This window comes from Lupinus angustifolius, unplaced genomic scaffold (genome assembly GCF_001865875.1).
Source record: "Lupinus angustifolius cultivar Tanjil unplaced genomic scaffold, LupAngTanjil_v1.0 Scaffold_15_20, whole genome shotgun sequence".
NCBI lineage: Eukaryota > Viridiplantae > Streptophyta > Magnoliopsida > Fabales > Fabaceae > Lupinus > Lupinus angustifolius.
Genome location: NW_017718674.1, coordinates 34223 through 53541, shown reverse-complemented (window position 1 = coordinate 53541; position 19319 = coordinate 34223). Strand labels below are relative to the sequence as shown.

The following is a 19319-nucleotide window of genomic DNA, read 5'->3' as shown; positions in this document are numbered from 1 at the left end:
CATATAGCAAGAATTTGTTGGAATGCTTATTATGGGTGCATTTCCGATATAGTCTACCTATATGAGAATGAAGTTGGTCGCTTCATAGAGTTAAAGGGCTTGACTCTTAAATTCTCATGAAAAGGATACGTAACACAAGGTCTTATCAAATGTGTCATATTTATAATACTTTCAATAGTACCGAGATTTCATGTGTGAGTTGTGCACGCTTATTCTAATAAATAGTTGGTTCAAAGCTTGTCTACCAATTTTATTCGGGATAAGTGGAACTCATAACTTACTAAGTAATGGTTCAAATCGTAAGATGTCATTATCTGAAACCATGATATTTCCAGATTTATGAGATTTCTTATATTTTGAAGATGGTGGGGGATTGTGAGAGATATTTCCAAAATATCTGAATTCACATAGCGCGTATATACATATTTTGGTTTCATAATATATGAAATAGAATGAATTGGTTTAGTGGTTGTACCTATTGGCAATGAATTGGAGGTCATGAGTTCAATCTTACTTGGATGATTTTGTCCATGTTTTATTCATTATTAACGTGAATAAAAATGAAACTATGCAACCACAGGATTCGAATCAAGGATGTGTTACTTGTCAAATAGCGTACCTTACCATTAAGCTACAGAACTCATTCAGATAATAAGTGAACTGTGTTTGTATATGGCTATTCGTGATTTAGTGTAGAATCCAAAAGTGTTTCTTTTCACCAAGTGACCTTTATTTCTCTATAAATAGAGAAACTTCAAGGCATAATGGGACATCCGAAAATCCAAAATTTCTCATCTAAGAAATCATCCTCCATTTCTCTAATGCATGAGAGAAGTGTATGAAACATAGATTTGTAAACTACTATCGAAATATACGCTTGTTGTGTTGGTACAAAACACATCAAGGTTTTCCAAAGTATCCTGAAGGGGATTTGCTGTTCATCCCATTTGCATCCAATATACTTATATTGGTGGGGGCGAATCGAACCTAAAGGTTAGTGCGGCAACACATGCTTTGGAGGTTTCTACGTACATATCAATCAATCATTTCTTTGTTCGCTGATGCAACATCTTCCCAACAATTTAAGTTTTCTCACAAATTATAATTATTTTTATTATAATGGTGGACAAAAGTAAAAAAATGCACATACTTTTAAATGTACCTCTACACTTGCTTTCATCAAAAGGATTTATCCATTTAAAAAAAATAAGTTCATGTATCTAATACTTATCATTCTCCAAGATTTTTACAATATAACAAGAGTAACCTCATCTTAGTTATCAATTATAGGGAAATCTAATGGTTTCAATTAGTGAGTAGATCTAAACATTAGATATCCATAAAATTAATGACTGAGATGAAGAATAAGTTTTTTAAACTTACTCTTAGAGTAAGTGGATCCACTCTTTCTCCTTTTCAAAACTTATCATATCTGTAATAAAATGAAATCACTTCCGTTTCTAAGTCATACTCCATTAACATAGCTCAAAAGGGTTTTCATGAACATAAATACTTTTGCATCTATACTTTCCAAGAGATACATATGATATTAAATCATTCACACTTTCCTAAGCATAAATTTGAAAACCCTTTGCCTTGTAAACTTATCTCAAAATTCGGCCATACCATAATTGTACAAGGGAATATCCCTAAAATAGTCCGAGTTTCACTTTGTAAACACTACCATTTTGGTTAAAACTATTTTTGTTGTTTTTTTTACCTAAATACTTTAAACCAAGCTTCTTTAATACATAACATTCTTCTTAGTTAAAAACACGTTTGATGTTTTTTTACCTCAAATCCAAGAAACTAAACTTTTTAGTTACACAATAATCAAAACAAGGAAATTAGTTCCATTTCACTAACCAATTTAGTTACAAAAGCAACTTTTCACTCTGACACGTAACATTCCAAGATCAAACACAAATATTTTCGAAGTTCTTGAGGTGTTTTTCACCTTCAGCATTCGTCCATCATCATTAAAATAGTTAGAAAGTTTAGTTTTCCATCAAATCAAAATCATGATAAAATCAAGGCAAGTGTATGCTATTTAATTCAAAATCAATGGTTTGCAAATATTGGTTCATTTTGTGAACAATATTAGCCTCGGTTTCATGCTTCCGAACAGTAGCAAAAATCACCTTTCTCAATTCCATAATCACCTAATCCAAATTAAAAAGCTACAACCTTTCAAATGCTTTAAAATCAAATACCAAAGTTTAAGAAGTTCATCACATCTACTCCACAATTGTTACAGTTTCACTAGGAAAAGTGGAATAAAAATTGTTTTTATGCTTCAAGTAAAAGAAATACTTAAACATATCATCTTCTAGATTTAAAATAATCAACAAGGATTTGAACAAGAAAACTACGAAATGCTACTTGTCGTGCTCACAGTTTGACAAAAATGTTACTTTAAATTTTATATGAATGCAAGTTTAATTAACCGTAATCCTCATGAGAGATATTAGTGGTTTATAAGAACCATTTAATTAGAACCTTAACAGTTAACATTATGACCTCCCCATGTGATAGAAGAAAAGATTAAAGAACACATGGTTTCATTTTAGTTTCCTTTACTATTTCTGCTCCACTTTTTAATTGTCTTTGTTTCCACCTCTCCGCCTTCCCTTTATGTGTTTCTTGATAATTAAAAACTCAATTTCCTTCCTTTTGTTCTTCCCTTCCTATAGAGCACCACACATTCCTTAATCAACCAATAATGATTCATTAACTCACTTTGCATTTCTATTCATAAGAGTGCAATCAATGATATAACTTTTCTAATGCTTAGTGATGTATTTGTAGAAGCCTTCAGTACAAGTTATTAGAAAAAATAACTTCTCCAATATGCTGGAAACTACCCATGATTAGGCACTTATTTCAGATTAGTAACTCTAATCACATTGACCATTTAATTGTTAAATTATCTAACGATCTCTCACTTGGTCCATGTGATGACTTGAAAATTCATAAGATAACTTCAATTCCATACTTTCATTGATTTTACAAATCATCATCCTTAATTGAATTTAAATGATTGAATCATGGACCCCACAAATTATGAGGCAACCTAATTCCTTCCATATATCATAATCAACTTAACTCAATTAACTTTAATCTAAGTCTTCATTTACCTTTTGAAAAGTCACCAAGTTATCTCATTAAAATCATACAAGTATATTCTTCAATATGGATAACTTAAATGTCAACTATGAAAACATAATTTTCGTTGAATTCAATTGTCATACAATGATAAGCAAACATCTATAAATGAATATATACATCAAGTATTATTACATTAACAAAGACTTATATATAATCTCTATCCTTTCTACATGGTCAATGCAAAATCGTGGGCGACAATCCTTTAGTATGAACCTACTACCATCATATTGATACTAATGAAGAATAGCTTCAGTAGTGAACCATAATATAGTACACACCTTCTACTTAAATCAAACCACCACACTTGAGAGTGTTCACAAAAAACAACAAAAGAAAAAAGAGTGCTAGATCGAAAACCCACAAGGGCAGCTTGGGAAAAGGAGAGTGGTTCAAAAGTCGAAGACCTGTAAAGACAACTTATAGTCTTAATAAAATGAGAGAATCCCCAATAAATACCTATATCGGGTATTCTGGGAAACAATAGGGGATAATTAAATAAAGACACTCAAGGTGAAAACTTACTATGATCCATCCCCAACTAAGCAAACTACGGAAAAAAAAAAATCCAAATTCTATCCTTAGAATTAGAAAACTGGGGCAATTTGTGTTGTTCAAAAAACATAAAAAAGAAATTCTCAACTAGCCTACAGTAGGGATATGTATTTGAGTTTAGTTATTCACCTTAAGATGATACTGAGGCAAATTGTATGGATTACCTTAAAAGAAAATGTGACTTTAAGAAAACTGGGTAGATTTGGATCTCATACCTCTCAAAATATGAAACTGAATAGAAAGTTAGCGGTCATTGATAAATTAACCATCCCAATAGAAAAATCATGAGTGGCACATTTATGAATTAGTCTTACCCATCATTCCATTGCATTCAAATAAATATCAACACCACGTCTCCTTTATAGGCATCATAAGCTTCATCATGCATCACCATCCAAAATCAATGCAAAATGACATGAACTTCATGCATCACATATTTCAAACAATCATATCATTACAATATTCACTCAAATTACATTTAAAATCAAGCTTTCTAGGTCATGTACCTTGATGTGCGTCAAAAATCAAGCTTCCAGGGTCATGTACCCCACCGTGCAATTCAAACTTTTTGGGTCTTGTAAATCGATGTACAATTCAAGCTTTCTAGGTGTTATACTTCGATGTGCAATTCAAATTTTCTGTTTCTTATATCTCGATGTGCAATTTAACATTTTTGGGTCTTGTACATCGAAGTACAATTTAAGCTCCATGTCTTGTACCTCAACGTGCAACTTATTTTTTTGTCCTCTACCTCGATGTGAATGCATTATGGGTACTCTTCCTCGATGTGCAATTTAAGCTTTCTCGATCATGTACCTAAATATGCAATTTATGATTTCCGGATCATGTACACATTCAATTTAAGATTTTTGGGTCCTATAATCCGATGTGTTTAAAATCAAGTTTTTTGGGTCCTCCACTAAGATGTGCAATTTTTGCTTTCCTAATCATATACCTTGACGTTCAATTTAATTTTTCTTGGTCTTGTAATCTTTTCGAGTCCTCTACCTCAATGTCGAATTTGAGCTTTACACGTGTTTTACCTCGCTGTGAATTTAAAATCAAGCATTGTGGATCCTATACTTCAATTTGCAATTTAAGCTCTTCGGGTTGTGTATCATGACGTGCAGCAAGCTTTCTAGGACCTGTACCCTCAATGTGCAATCATTTCACGATTTCTTAGTCTTGTACCCTTGATGTGTGTGCAACCAAGTTCTGAGATTACACTAACATGAGTTCTTCGTTTACCCTTTTCTTGTATTTTCAATTTGTGGCAATACACTGACCCACGTTCTTGGGTTTTCTTCATTTTTCGTTCTAAACTTCTGACAGTACACTAACCTACTTCTTGGTTTGTTTTTTCTTTATCTTTTTCGTACCTAAGTTCTAGCACCACACCGACCTATGTTCTTGGTTTGTCTTTATTTTTTCTTTCTCCAAGTTCCTACAATATACTGACCTGTATTCTTAGGGTGTGTTTGCTTTAGCTATTTTCTGTTTTCATTTTCAATGAAATCAGAAAATGAGTGAAAATATGTTTGATTTGTTGTTTTCATTTCATATTTTAGAAAACATGATCTTCATTTCTGGAAATTTTGAAAATGAAAAAATGTCATTTCCAACATTTTCAATATTGAGGCAATTATATTTCATTGAATTTTTATTTATTCAATTTGTTCTATATCTAATGGTGTATTAAATTTTTCATGTTATTCCAAATCTTTTGATATTTTGGAAACCCAATACACATTTATATTTTATTTTTCAACTATATCCTTGTGTATTACTCCTCTTTTCACTACACATTTCTTCATTTCTTTTTGTAATACAATTTTCAATGAGCATTAAATGTTAATTATTTTAATCAAATTGTATCTAATTTTTATATTATTTAATTATTTCTTAAAGTATGTATACAATATTAAATATCAAAAGATATTATTCTCTTTACTGATCAATAAAACATCAAAACCAATGGATGAGTACCTCCAGACTATCATATATCTTCATAATAAAATTTCTTTCTGTATATATCAACATAACGACTCTTCTATGCTTCTCTTATAATATTGTTGAAATAGTTCAACGATGAATATGATAATATATGATTTTGGTATAAAAATTATTGTCCATTAAAGTTATCGTAACCTTAATTAAATAATAGAGCACTTGTATATTACTAATTTATTTTAACTTTTAACTTTTTTGGAGAACACCTGTAACTGCATGATGCTCGTTATGGCATTCCACACTTCATTGTGGTAACTAATAACCAAGTCCAAAAATTAAATGTGTTCCATATATTGTTGACATAAAATCTATTGGAAAATAAAATGCAAATATCAAATATCAAGACATACTATAAAATTATTGAGTTGATTTAGTGATTAAAATTCAAAATTGAATTAATTACAAATGCAAGTGTCTGGGTTTGTGAAGTTTATAGTAAATGATTTTGAAAATAATAGCAAATATGTTTTGAGGAAATGAAAACATGAAAATAAAAATTGTTTTTTGAAAATGAAAATAGGAAATAGAAACATAAAATATTTCTTGAAACCAAACATAAAATAGGAAATAGTTTGTCTTTTTTTCTATTCCCAAGTTCTGGCAATATACTATCTTGTGTTCTCGATTTATATTTATTTTATATTCTCAAGTTTCAAAAGTAAATCAACCTATGTTCTTGGTTTGTCTTTATTTTATGTCCCGAAAGTTGCGGTAATACACCGCCTTATGTTTTCGGTTTGTTTTTATTATATACCCATAAGTTATGGTAGTACACTGACCTGTGTCCTAGGTTTGCTTTTTTATTTTTCTGTCCCCAAGTTCTGCTACTACATTGACTTGTATTCTTAGTTTTATTTTTTATGACTCCAATTTTGATAGTACACTTACATGGTTCTTGATTCCCCACCACCTTCTATCACACCTCGTTAGAACACAAACTAAAGTGATGATAATCTCATAAGCCCAACTAAGAAAAAGACAATAAATACCTTCAAGTGACGAAACACTACTAAGTAGGTTCTCTAGATCTTGACAAAATTGAAATTCATTTCTTTATTACTTACTTATCTTCATAATACTCATACTTAAGTTTGCGAGCTATCCAACAAACAACAAGTAAATATGGTTGGAATAAACATTTAATCTTGCTTAGCTCATACATTTAAAATCAAAAAATAAATAATAACAAATATTAAAAAACATATATAAGAAAAGCTTACCACTTTGATAAAAATGTATTTAATATAACTTGATTTCATAAAAATAAAAATAAATGAAAGCTTTTGATTTGAAAATAATTTGAGAAAGTAGATAATTTCAGACTTCCCTCTCATATAAAAAAGTTGTTTAAAATGATAAAGGATAATGATGTAGCAATATTCAGAATATATCAATCATTCAACATAAGATATGCACAATAGATAACATCAAAGGATAACGCAATAATTTACAAACATAATCCACATTAACATCAAAGTTTTAAAGCATATAAAAGTAAGTGCAATAAGCAAGTACATATGTTCAAAATAGGAAGTACAACAAAATACAATCGTAACATATGCAACACCAAAATAAAATCACCAAAACATAATAATCACACATCCTAGACACACACTAGACATTCCTATCTAGGCTAATCTTGTATAGGTGGTGATGGAGTTGAGCCACGGGTAGTACGCACAATGAAAATGATACGTTCTAGATCCTTGGAAAGCCTCTGTTGCTGCTAACATTCAGCGGCCATGGAATCCCTCATACTAAATCCCTCAAACTCTAAAAATGTCCATCTATATGCGCATTGAGGCACTGTTCCATCACATACAAGTGAGCAAGCCCAAACGATGGTTCTTGAGGCTCAGCAAATGCCTCGACAGGTGGTTGCTCAAGAATGGACTCACTGGGATTTGCAGCATTATCTTCAGGTGGAATATCCTCATTCACATTGGCATTATGGTCTTCTTGATATTTCCATTCATTATCGAATTTGTAGATGGTCATTTTGTGAATCAGGTTATCACCAACAAGATGCTCTCAGGAGTTAGTCACGATAGTGTCCACATGAGTGGTGTCAATCTCGTAATAATCAATGATATGAGAGATGAAAATCCCATAGGCGAGCAATCTCGATGAAGATGAAGCTATGCCATGCATAACTTTGAGAATATCCGAAGGCCAACTAATCGAAATGCCTTCCCGAATGGCGAACATCAGTTTAAGATTGTTGATGGTGGGTTGAACATGGTTAGTATTTCTCTGAACCAATATGTATGCAATCAAATAGTGTAAGAGCCGGTTTTCCACAGATAATAACCCAGCCTTGCTCAATTCCCCTTGCACAAATAGGCGAGGTCCTCTCAAACAAGATTTGTACATTTCAATAACATCAAATGAGTCCCATGACTCATTGTTGCAATCACCTAGCATAGGTCCATCACATTCAAGACCTCCAACATCCAAAAATACCTCTTCATCCATAACAATCATCTTCCCCATTACCATTGTTGAATACACCTCATCTTTATACCTAAAATTCCTATATAATTCTCTAATGAGTGAAGGATACATCTTATCTTTCAATTCCACGAATTTGTTAACTCCTCGGGTCTCCAACCCATGTGGGAAGTGAAAGCCTTGAGCATCAAGCTATTCTACTTCCTCATACCAAATGTAAGTTTGCTTACAGCCTTGAAACTTAGCCAATCTAGCCTCTTGAAGAATGGGAGAGTAGTAAGGGTCTCCGCGACTGTTTTGTCCTCCTTGAGTCGAGGAAGTGCCTTTTTCTCAGTGTCTAGCATGTTTTGCAGAGTGCTTCACTCTCATGCTCCTTGGTTCACTCATCTTGCAGGTATGATAGTGATTTAATCGATTTGATAATCGATTTTTCAAATTTGAGGTTTACGGTTTCTAAAGATGGGGAAACTGCGATATACGAATTGGCTAAAGATTTAAGGTTTTAGAGAGTTGGAACTTATAAGGTAGGAACCGAATTTGCTAATGAACTCTTGAGGAACACTCAATTTTGGAGAAAATCCAAAAGGGGGGAACAAAGAGGTTTAGGGTTCTAAGTGAGAAATGACTCAGAAACGTTACTTTAATATGATACAACATTGTCTTTAATCGATTATCTGCAGTAGCTTAATCGATTAACCAACATAATGATTTTCAAAATTGAAATTTTGGAGCCCAGGTAATCGATTGAGTTTAGGCGTTAATCGATTAATCATAAGATAATTTTCAGATTTTCAAAAAAATTGAGCCCAGGTAATCGATTAAAATTAGTGTTAATCGATTACTTTGCGAGATGAAAATTTATTTTGGCTTCTGTAACTCAAATTAATCGATTAAGGCATAAAACAATCGATTATTGACAACACTTATCACAGATTTCAGTGCAGTTTATACATATCTAGAGTATGAGTAGAGTTCTATTGCTAAGACACAAACCTAAAGGATTTTGACAAACTAAGAGAGCCTAAAACATTCATGAAGATAATCTAAGCAAGGAAACATGCATTCATAATATGTATCATTCATCAGCATATAACAAAGATCAAGCAAAGATCAAGTATGTCAAGTTCTCTGCGTAAGACAAAGAATGTTCCCTTGGAAGGGGCTTGGTGAAAATATCTGCTAATTGCTTCTAGGTTTCAAAAAATTCAAGCATGCAGTCACCTTTTTGTACATGATCTCTTAAAAAATGATATTGAATCTCTATATGCTTAGTTCTAGAATGCAGAATTGGATTTTTCGATAGATTTATGGCAGTAGTATTATTGCATTTTATAGGAATTTTAACTAGTTTTAAGCCAAAGTCTAATAGTTGCTGCTTCATCCATAGAATAGGAGCGTAACACACGCTTGCGGAAATATATTCCGCTTCGGCGGTAGACAAAGCAACACAAACTTGCTTCTTACTATGCCATGATACTAGGGACCTGCCCAAAAGGTGGCAAGTCCCGCTTGTACGCTTCTGACCTAACTTGCATCCCGCAAAGTCAGAATCGGAATATCTTATTAGGGATAAAGAAGCGTCCCTATGATACCATAGACCCATAGATATTGTTCTTTTAAGATATTTCATAACATATATTACAACACTAAAATGTGATTCCTTAGGTGAGGCTTAATATCTTGCACACATACATACACTAAACATTATATTGGGACAACTAGCAGTTAGATACAATAAAGAATCAATTATGGTCATTGAACTAGAGTTCTAAGCTCAATAGTCAATTATGGATTGGGAATGTATTAGCACCTCGTGTATCCATATTAAAATGGTGCCCTCAATATTGATAAATGCTGGAGTCAAATGGGCTATGAGTACTCTAGGTGAAAGATGGAGGGCCTATAAATATAGGTTAAGGTGTAAGTATTTCTATCCTAATAAAAGTAAGGAAGACATACTTGCTAATCCTCCTCCAGGTTTAGATTGTGCTGATTGGACTGTATTTGTGCATCATTATAAGGAGGATAAGATGAAGGTAAACATTATGTTGTGAAGTATTTAATTTCTCCAAGACTTGTATTTTTTTAATATAATGACTACAATGTTTCGCAATTGTAGAAACAAAGTTTGGAGAACACTAGAAGTCGCAAGAATCTTAAAGTTTCCCATGCTGGTGGTAGTATGAGTAATGCAAGGAGAGGTCGCCAAATGGTAAGTTGTCATAGGTAATTGTATTATTATAGAGAATGGAGTTTTGTGAATGTAAAAACTTATGTTTTAATATATATATTTCATTGATTGTGTTAGGAGCTAAAATTGCAAAGACCTGTATGTCGTGGTGAGGTTGTTTTGTCAACTTTATTGAAGAAGGATGGAAGCTATGTAAGCGAAGAAGGAAAAACTCTAGCTATAAGTAATTTAAAGTATTTTCATACATGACGTGTTTATATATGTCCTAAAAAGTGTATCATTTTTAGAACAATTTCCCCAACAAGTTTAATTGTTGATTGTGATTAATATTCTATTGTATTCTGAAAGTTAGTGGGTTTTCCTTAGAGCATATTATAGCTTATGGTTTTTTAAAAGCCAGTTGCTGAAATAAGCTGCTCTCAAACTTTTTTCTGAGAACACTATTGGAATAACTATATTACTATGCATAACTTCTGCCAAAACTGTGTAAGACTTAACAGAACCATAATATCACTCCAAAATATTTATCGGTGTTGGTTTTACATTTCCAATTTTAGTTGCCACTATCAGCATTGAATTTAATTCTTAATGGATAATTTTGTTTTGTCCTTTAACAATATGAGAAAGTGATAAGTTATGAAATGGATAATGGTATGCAGTTAGTTAGGTAGGCAAATGCATTAATATAATTTTGTCCTTTTTTATTATATTGATGCAATTTTCCATTATAGGTTACTGTCATGCACTTTGCAATTTGCCACTACATAAATTATTAATTTCTTGTTATTTAATAGGATAAAATATCAGAGCATTTACCTCAAGATCAAGAAAATGTCACTACTTTAGGTGTTTTATCAAAGGTATTTGCTCATCCTAATGAGGCAATTGGAAAAGCATATGGAGCTGAACTTTCAAGTGGAGTGCATGGTTTGGGCACTGGTATTTGTCCCTCTAGTGCTTTTGGAACGTCTAGACATTTTACTAGTTTTGTGAATTCTAGTGGCTCTAGTCAACATGTTGAAGACTTGAAGAAATATGTACAAACTTTGGAATTAAAAATATCAAGGTATGAAGAGACCAAGGAGCAACTTGCACATACTCAAAATCGTTTGGCTACTCTTGAGAAGTTTCTAGTCGAAAAATTTGGTAGTGAGTTAACCACTTTCGCTTGTGATGTTCCACAATCTTATATATGGTTTCTTAGAATTCATGAACTTATATGATCTTAACATTTTGCATTTTGTTTTTATAAGGATTTTTGAATGTTAACCATTTGGTAATTGTATAAGATTCAATTTTATAATGGTATAACACTTGCTACTATTATTATTAGCTAGCAAATATTTATTTTTATTATAAATTTACCATTATATTATTGAAAATAAAGATTGTAAGAAAATGACACATTGGGATCATGAGAGGAGTATGTACGAAAGTAACTTTAAATAAATTTAATTAGCCACAGATGGATTGTGGAAAAATAAGCAACTTAGCCACGGTTGTAGTGTTGCAAAATCAGCAACTTAGCTACAGTTCGAGTGTAGCTGAATTAAACACATTGTGGCTAAATAAATGTTACCACATTTCACAGAAATATAGTGAAATATCATAATGACCGTGGCTAATTTTTAGCAACGTCATTCCTTGCCACAACAACATTAAGTGTGGCCACTCAATCTAGCTACGATTTTTTTTTTTACTTTAGCCACGGTTGCAACAGTGGCTAACAGGAATTTTTACTGTAGTGAATAAATGCATGAAACAATATATTATTTATTTGAATGTCTAATAAGAGTTTGTCTTGTTCCTATGTGTACCTGAATGCAATAGGGAAATCAAGACTGCATAGTTCTCGGTTGGAAATTGTTAGAAAATTAATTAAAAGATTGGATTAATTTTAATTAATTTATGATGAAAGAATAGTTATAGATCATATACTTTTCTCCCTAATTTGGGACATAGCAGAAGCGGGACAAATGACGACGACGACTTCTCAACCCAAATAGAAAGGAAAAATATGATACTAACTGTGATTGTTCTTATAATTCTCAATTTAATTAGAAAATATTTGGTAATATATATTTTAATTAAAGAAATTATTTTAACTATTTTAATTATTTTAAAGAGAATTAATAGAAAAGACACAATTTTGTTGTGAACCATCTTTCTGCTTAGAGAGATAGTAGAGTTAGTACTAACCCTCATCAGTCATCACCTTAGTACTAACCCTCATCACCTTAGTACTAATGTTCATCACCTTAGTACTAATGCTCATCACCATTGCTCAACTTAGAAGTAGAAAGTAGGACAAAATAGGAGTGATAATCTTTTTATTAAGTTCCCAAATTAATTTTTATTAATTATATAATTAGAATATAATTTAAAATTTAATCGATAATTTTTTTTTCAAATGATTAATTTATAGGGTTAAGAGAAAAGAGACAATAACCAAAGGTGATGAAGTTGTTCCTAAACATCTAGACAACTAAAATATATGTATATATTTGTGATGAAAATGTTTTATTAATTTTACAAAGTCACAAATCATTTTCCAAAAAATTAATAGTGAATGTATAAAATCTCAAAAATATCCAAAGATGGATAAAAACATTCTCCTTCTATATTTTTAGTATGTAGAAAAAATAGTCTGGACAAAATTAAGTTTTTGTTTAGTAGGGTAGAGTTAGAGAAAGAGAAAATGGAGACAGAAGTTAAGGGGCAGTTAAGAGTTTCTCTCATTTGGTTGAGAGGAGAAAGAGAAGGGAGAGAGTAATTTATACAAAATATCAATAATACCCTCAAATAATTGATCTCCTAATTTTACATCTTACTTTTTATTTAATTTATAATAGTTATTATTTTAATTATTGATTAGTAATTAAAAGAAAATTACACATTTCACAAAATTATAATTTAGTGAGAAAGTGGAGAAAGAATAATTTTTTTACAAGAAATGTAAAAAATGTCCTTCAATTTTTGTTTATTTTATATATTTTTTGGTTTTAAATACTAATAATATAAATAAGTCTATTTTGGATATAAAAATATCAATTAAAAATGTTAATTAAAATTATAACATGTATTTTTAATTAATTAATAATAAAACAACATCTTTATCTTTCTTTTCTTTATTCTAGGGACATTTTTGTAATTTGAACCATAACATCATTTTTCTTCTCATTTTCCATCTAACCATACAAGAAAAAAATATTTATTTCTATTTATTTTATTTTTTTCTTCTCTTAATTCAAACATCACGAAAATCTATTTTATTTCCCCTCTTTTTCTTTCTCACTCTTTTTTCTCTTCTTATTTTCCTTTATGCAACGAAATAAAGCCCAAGTGTTGTTCACAACATATTAATTGCCTTATAAACTATTATGAGAGGAAATCTACTTATTCAAATGGTAAATTTAAAAACCCTACTTCATATCTTAGCCGTTAATTATAACAAAATCTAAAGGTTTAAATTCACTAACTAATTCAAATCATTAAATTTTCCTAGAATGAATAACTAAGATGTGAATTAGTTTTTTATAAGTATTATCAACTAGCTTGCTTCCTTCTAATTTCACACTCATCTTATTAACTTTCAAGACTTATAAGTTTTCTAGTAACTTCTATTTCGGAAAACATTACCAATTATCATACTTAAATCTTAACAAAATACTCGTCATCAAACTCTTTATTTCTAAAACTTTAATTATGTTTTCACATATAAGAATAATATATTGTGGAATTTAGTTAGGTAGGCAAACGCATAATATCATTTTGTCCTTTCTGATTCTATTGATGCAATTTTCCATTATAGGTTACTGTCATGCACTTTGCAATTTGCCACTACATAAATTATTAATTTCTTGTTATTTAATAGGATAAAATATCAGAGCATTTACCTCAAGATCAAGAAAATGTCACTACTTTAGGTGTTTTATCAAAGGTATTTGCTCATCCTAATGAGGCAATTGGAAAAGCATATGGAGCTGAACTTTCAAGTGGAGTGCATGGTTTGGGCACTGGTATTTGTCCCTCTAGTGCTTTTGGAACGTCTAGACATTTTACTAGTTTTGTGAATTCTAGTGGCTCTAGTCAACATGTTGAAGACTTGAAGAAATATGTACAAACTTTAGAAGTAAAACTATCAGGGTATGAAGAGACCATGGAGCAACTTGCACATACTCAAAATCGTTTGGCTACTCTTGAGAAGTTTCTAGTCGAAAAATTTGGTAGTGAGTTAACCACTTTCGCTTGTGATGTTCCACAATCTTATATATGGTTTCTTAGAATTCATGAACTTATATGATCTTAACATTTTGCATTTTGTTTTTATAAGGATTTTTGAATGTTAACCATTTGGTAATTGTATAAGATTCAATTTTATAATGGTATAACACTTGCTACTATTATTATTAGCTAGCAAATATTTATTTTTATTATAAATTTACCATTATATTATTGAAAATAAAGATTGTAAGAAAATGACACATTGGGATCATGAGAGGAGTATGTACGAAAGTAACTTTAAATAAATTTAATTAGCCACAGATGGATTGTGGAAAAATAAGCAACTTAGCCACGGTTGTAGTGTTGCAAAATCAGCAACTTAGCTACAGTTCGAGTGTAGCTGAATTAAACACATTGTGGCTAAATAAATGTTACCACATTTCACAGAAATATAGTGAAATATCATAATGACCGTGGCTAATTTTTAGCAACGTCATTCCTTGCCACAACAACATTAAGTGTGGCCACTCAATCTAGCTACGATTTTTTTTTTTACTTTAGCCACGGTTGCAACAGTGGCTAACAGGAATTTTTACTGTAGTGAATAAATGCATGAAACAATATATTATTTATTTGAATGTCTAATAAGAGTTTGTCTTGTTCCTATGTGTACCTGAATGCAATAGGGAAATCAAGACTGCATAGTTCTCGGTTGGAAATTGTTAGAAAATTAATTAAAAGATTGGATTAATTTTAATTAATTTATGATGAAAGAATAGTTATAGATCATATACTTTTCTCCCTAATTTGGGACATAGCAGAAGCGGGACAAATGACGACGACGACTTCTCAACCCAAATAGAAAGGAAAAATATGATACTAACTGTGATTGTTCTTATAATTCTCAATTTAATTAGAAAATATTTGGTAATATATATTTTAATTAAAGAAATTATTTTAACTATTTTAATTATTTTAAAGAGAATTAATAGAAAAGACACAATTTTGTTGTGAACCATCTTTCTGCTTAGAGAGATAGTAGAGTTAGTACTAACCCTCATCAGTCATCACCTTAGTACTAACCCTCATCACCTTAGTACTAATGTTCATCACCTTAGTACTAATGCTCATCACCATTGCTCAACTTAGAAGTAGAAAGTAGGACAAAATAGGAGTGATAATCTTTTTATTAAGTTCCCAAATTAATTTTTATTAATTATATAATTAGAATATAATTTAAAATTTAATCGATAATTTTTTTTTCAAATGATTAATTTATAGGGTTAAGAGAAAAGAGACAATAACCAAAGGTGATGAAGTTGTTCCTAAACATCTAGACAACTAAAATATATGTATATATTTGTGATGAAAATGTTTTATTAATTTTACAAAGTCACAAATCATTTTCCAAAAAATTAATAGTGAATGTATAAAATCTCAAAAATATCCAAAGATGGATAAAAACATTCTCCTTCTATATTTTTAGTATGTAGAAAAAATAGTCTGGACAAAATTAAGTTTTTGTTTAGTAGGGTAGAGTTAGAGAAAGAGAAAATGGAGACAGAAGTTAAGGGGCAGTTAAGAGTTTCTCTCATTTGGTTGAGAGGAGAAAGAGAAGGGAGAGAGTAATTTATACAAAATATCAATAATACCCTCAAATAATTGATCTCCTAATTTTACATCTTACTTTTTATTTAATTTATAATAGTTATTATTTTAATTATTGATTAGTAATTAAAAGAAAATTACACATTTCACAAAATTATAATTTAGTGAGAAAGTGGAGAAAGAATAATTTTTTTACAAGAAATGTAAAAAATGTCCTTCAATTTTTGTTTATTTTATATATTTTTTGGTTTTAAATACTAATAATATAAATAAGTCTATTTTGGATATAAAAATATCAATTAAAAATGTTAATTAAAATTATAACATGTATTTTTAATTAATTAATAATAAAACAACATCTTTATCTTTCTTTTCTTTATTCTAGGGACATTTTTGTAATTTGAACCATAACATCATTTTTCTTCTCATTTTCCATCTAACCATACAAGAAAAAAATATTTATTTCTATTTATTTTATTTTTTTCTTCTCTTAATTCAAACATCACGAAAATCTATTTTATTTCCCCTCTTTTTCTTTCTCACTCTTTTTTCTCTTCTTATTTTCCTTTATGCAACGAAATAAAGCCCAAGTGTTGTTCACAACATATTAATTGCCTTATAAACTATTATGAGAGGAAATCTACTTATTCAAATGGTAAATTTAAAAACCCTACTTCATATCTTAGCCGTTAATTATAACAAAATCTAAAGGTTTAAATTCACTAACTAATTCAAATCATTAAATTTTCCTAGAATGAATAACTAAGATGTGAATTAGTTTTTTATAAGTATTATCAACTAGCTTGCTTCCTTCTAATTTCACACTCATCTTATTAACTTTCAAGACTTATAAGTTTTCTAGTAACTTCTATTTCGGAAAACATTACCAATTATCATACTTAAATCTTAACAAAATACTCGTCATCAAACTCTTTATTTCTAAAACTTTAATTATGTTTTCACATATAAGAATAATATATTGTGGAATCACTTGTGGAAAAGAGAGTGGAAGAACCGCCGGTGTTGAATACTGAATAGAAAACCTGTCACGTCGAGGGGGGCCACCATGTGAAATTGCCAATACTGTATACCGAATAGCAATTCTCTCAGCTATTCTTTTCTTACGTCCCATCACCAATTTCTCTCAAAAAAAATTAATTTTATTTTTATTTTTACTCCTTTGGCCGCAATAATGCATGTGGTACTAAATTATAATTACACAGTTAGATTTTCTCCAACTTAATCACATGTCATAACATAACTACATTATATTACATTTGAACTATGTTAAGTTATATTGAATTACATTAAATTCAAAAATCTTTTATATTCAAAGAAATAATTTACACCACACAGATACAATATATATTACAATAGTTATGGCACACTACAATTTAAAAATTTATTCTCATCTTTCTCACTCCTTAAACCAACTAAACGCTCCTCTCTCTCTTTTACTCGCTAAAAAAGAGAACAAAAACAAGAAACCTCTCTTAGCATTCATCACTCTCAATCATAGATAGACAAACTTTGTTGCTTGCACTTCTCTATAATCCCCTTTTTTAGCACAAAGAAACCAAAACTACAAAACCCACTTCAATTCTCTAATCACAAAACAAACAACACATATAGTGACCTAAGTTGAACCTATACCTTACTTAGACTTGAAGGATTCTTCATTCATCATGGACTCAGCATCAGGGAATCCATCATCAGTTGCTGGAGCTTCCGCTACAACACCACATGGTGAGGGACCATCACCCGCACCACCACCGAGCCGCTACGAGTCGCAGAAGCGGCGAGACTGGAACACTTTCTTGCAGTATCTGAGAAACCACAAGCCACCATTGACACTGGCTCGGTGCAGTGGGGCTCACGTCATCGAATTCTTGAAGTACCTTGACCAGTTTGGGAAGACTAAGGTCCACATAACTGGGTGCCCTTACTTTGGGCACCCGAACCCTCCTGCTCCCTGCGCCTGCCCGTTAAAGCAAGCGTGGGGAAGCCTTGATGCACTTATCGGGCGACTTAGGGCGGCCTACGAAGAGAACGGTGGTCGCCCTGAGTCTAACCCATTCGGTGCTGGGGCTGTGAGGATTTACCTTAGAGAAGTGAGGGAGGGGCAGGCCAAAGCTAGAGGGATCCCTTATGAGAAGAAGAAGCGGAAGAGATCCACCGTAACTGTGTCAGCAGTGAATAGTAGTAGTGGTGCAATTTCGGTAGCAAGTGGTAGTGATGGTGACGGTGGTGATAACACTACCACCATTGGTGGTGGCTACACTGTTAGTGATAGTCTTACTTCTACAACTAATGTTACTACCACTATGTCTTAGAAATTTTAAATTTTAATAATTTTCATTAATTTTCCCTATTTTTATTTTTCATTCTTAATATCTATCTTTTTATTTTGGAGGAAACTAGTTGTGATTATTAATACGCCTTATTAGTTACATATTTATTTTCTGAGATAAAAAATCCTCCACATCAACAAGATTATGGTGCAAATATTATTTATTTATCTCATGCGCAATCATTCCCTCTATCTAGCTTGAATTTGAGTATGAATGAATTCATTATGTTTTACTTTTGCTTGCTACAGTTTATAATATTGCACTTCATCACTAAGCTTATAATGTCATACGTTTGCTTCTTAATGTATGAATGTTTCTTTTGTTTATTTGTTTGTTAATTTTAGAAGATGATAAGAATTGTTTTTGGTAAAACCAAGGATATCCTTCATATATTTTGGTTACGTGGTTGTCCTTGCTAGCAAGTATCGTTTCCACAAATCAAAACTTTATATCATTATATCAACATCTTATTGGTAGAAGACCAGGGGATATTCAATCATGTGAAGAACTCAATACACTGGAGGGGCTGAAGGTTATAATCCTTTATTTTGCTTAACTTGAAGTGTTGACCAACTTCCTGTAGAATAGAAAGCTCATAATACATTCATTTGCATTTATAAACTCATTCCTTCCTTTTCTTTCCTGGTTTCTTATGAACAATTACCCTCTCCTTTAATGGAGAGATAAAATGATTGCTTTCTCTCATATTTATAATAATAAAAATGTAATTTTATAATAAATAAAAGAATAAAAATGTCATTACA

At 31.1% G+C, this 19319-nt stretch overlaps 1 protein-coding gene across 1 annotated transcript; it reads left to right on the top strand.

Moving 5' to 3' along the window:
• The first annotated feature begins 17666 nt into the window (after positions 1–17666).
• On the top strand, positions 17667–18723 carry LOC109337888 (protein LIGHT-DEPENDENT SHORT HYPOCOTYLS 5-like). Its single transcript, XM_019574972.1, has one exon. It carries the CDS (start codon positions 17890–17892, stop codon positions 18535–18537), a length of 648 nt encoding a protein of 215 aa, XP_019430517.1. The 5' UTR covers positions 17667–17889; the 3' UTR covers positions 18538–18723.
• Positions 18724–19319: the final 596 nt, after the last annotated feature.

What these genes read in the sequence shown, in the direction of transcription:
- LOC109337888 (XM_019574972.1), top strand. Translation starts at nt 17,890, where the DNA reads ATGGACTCAGCATCAGGGAATCCATCATCAGTTGCTGGAGCTTCCGCT.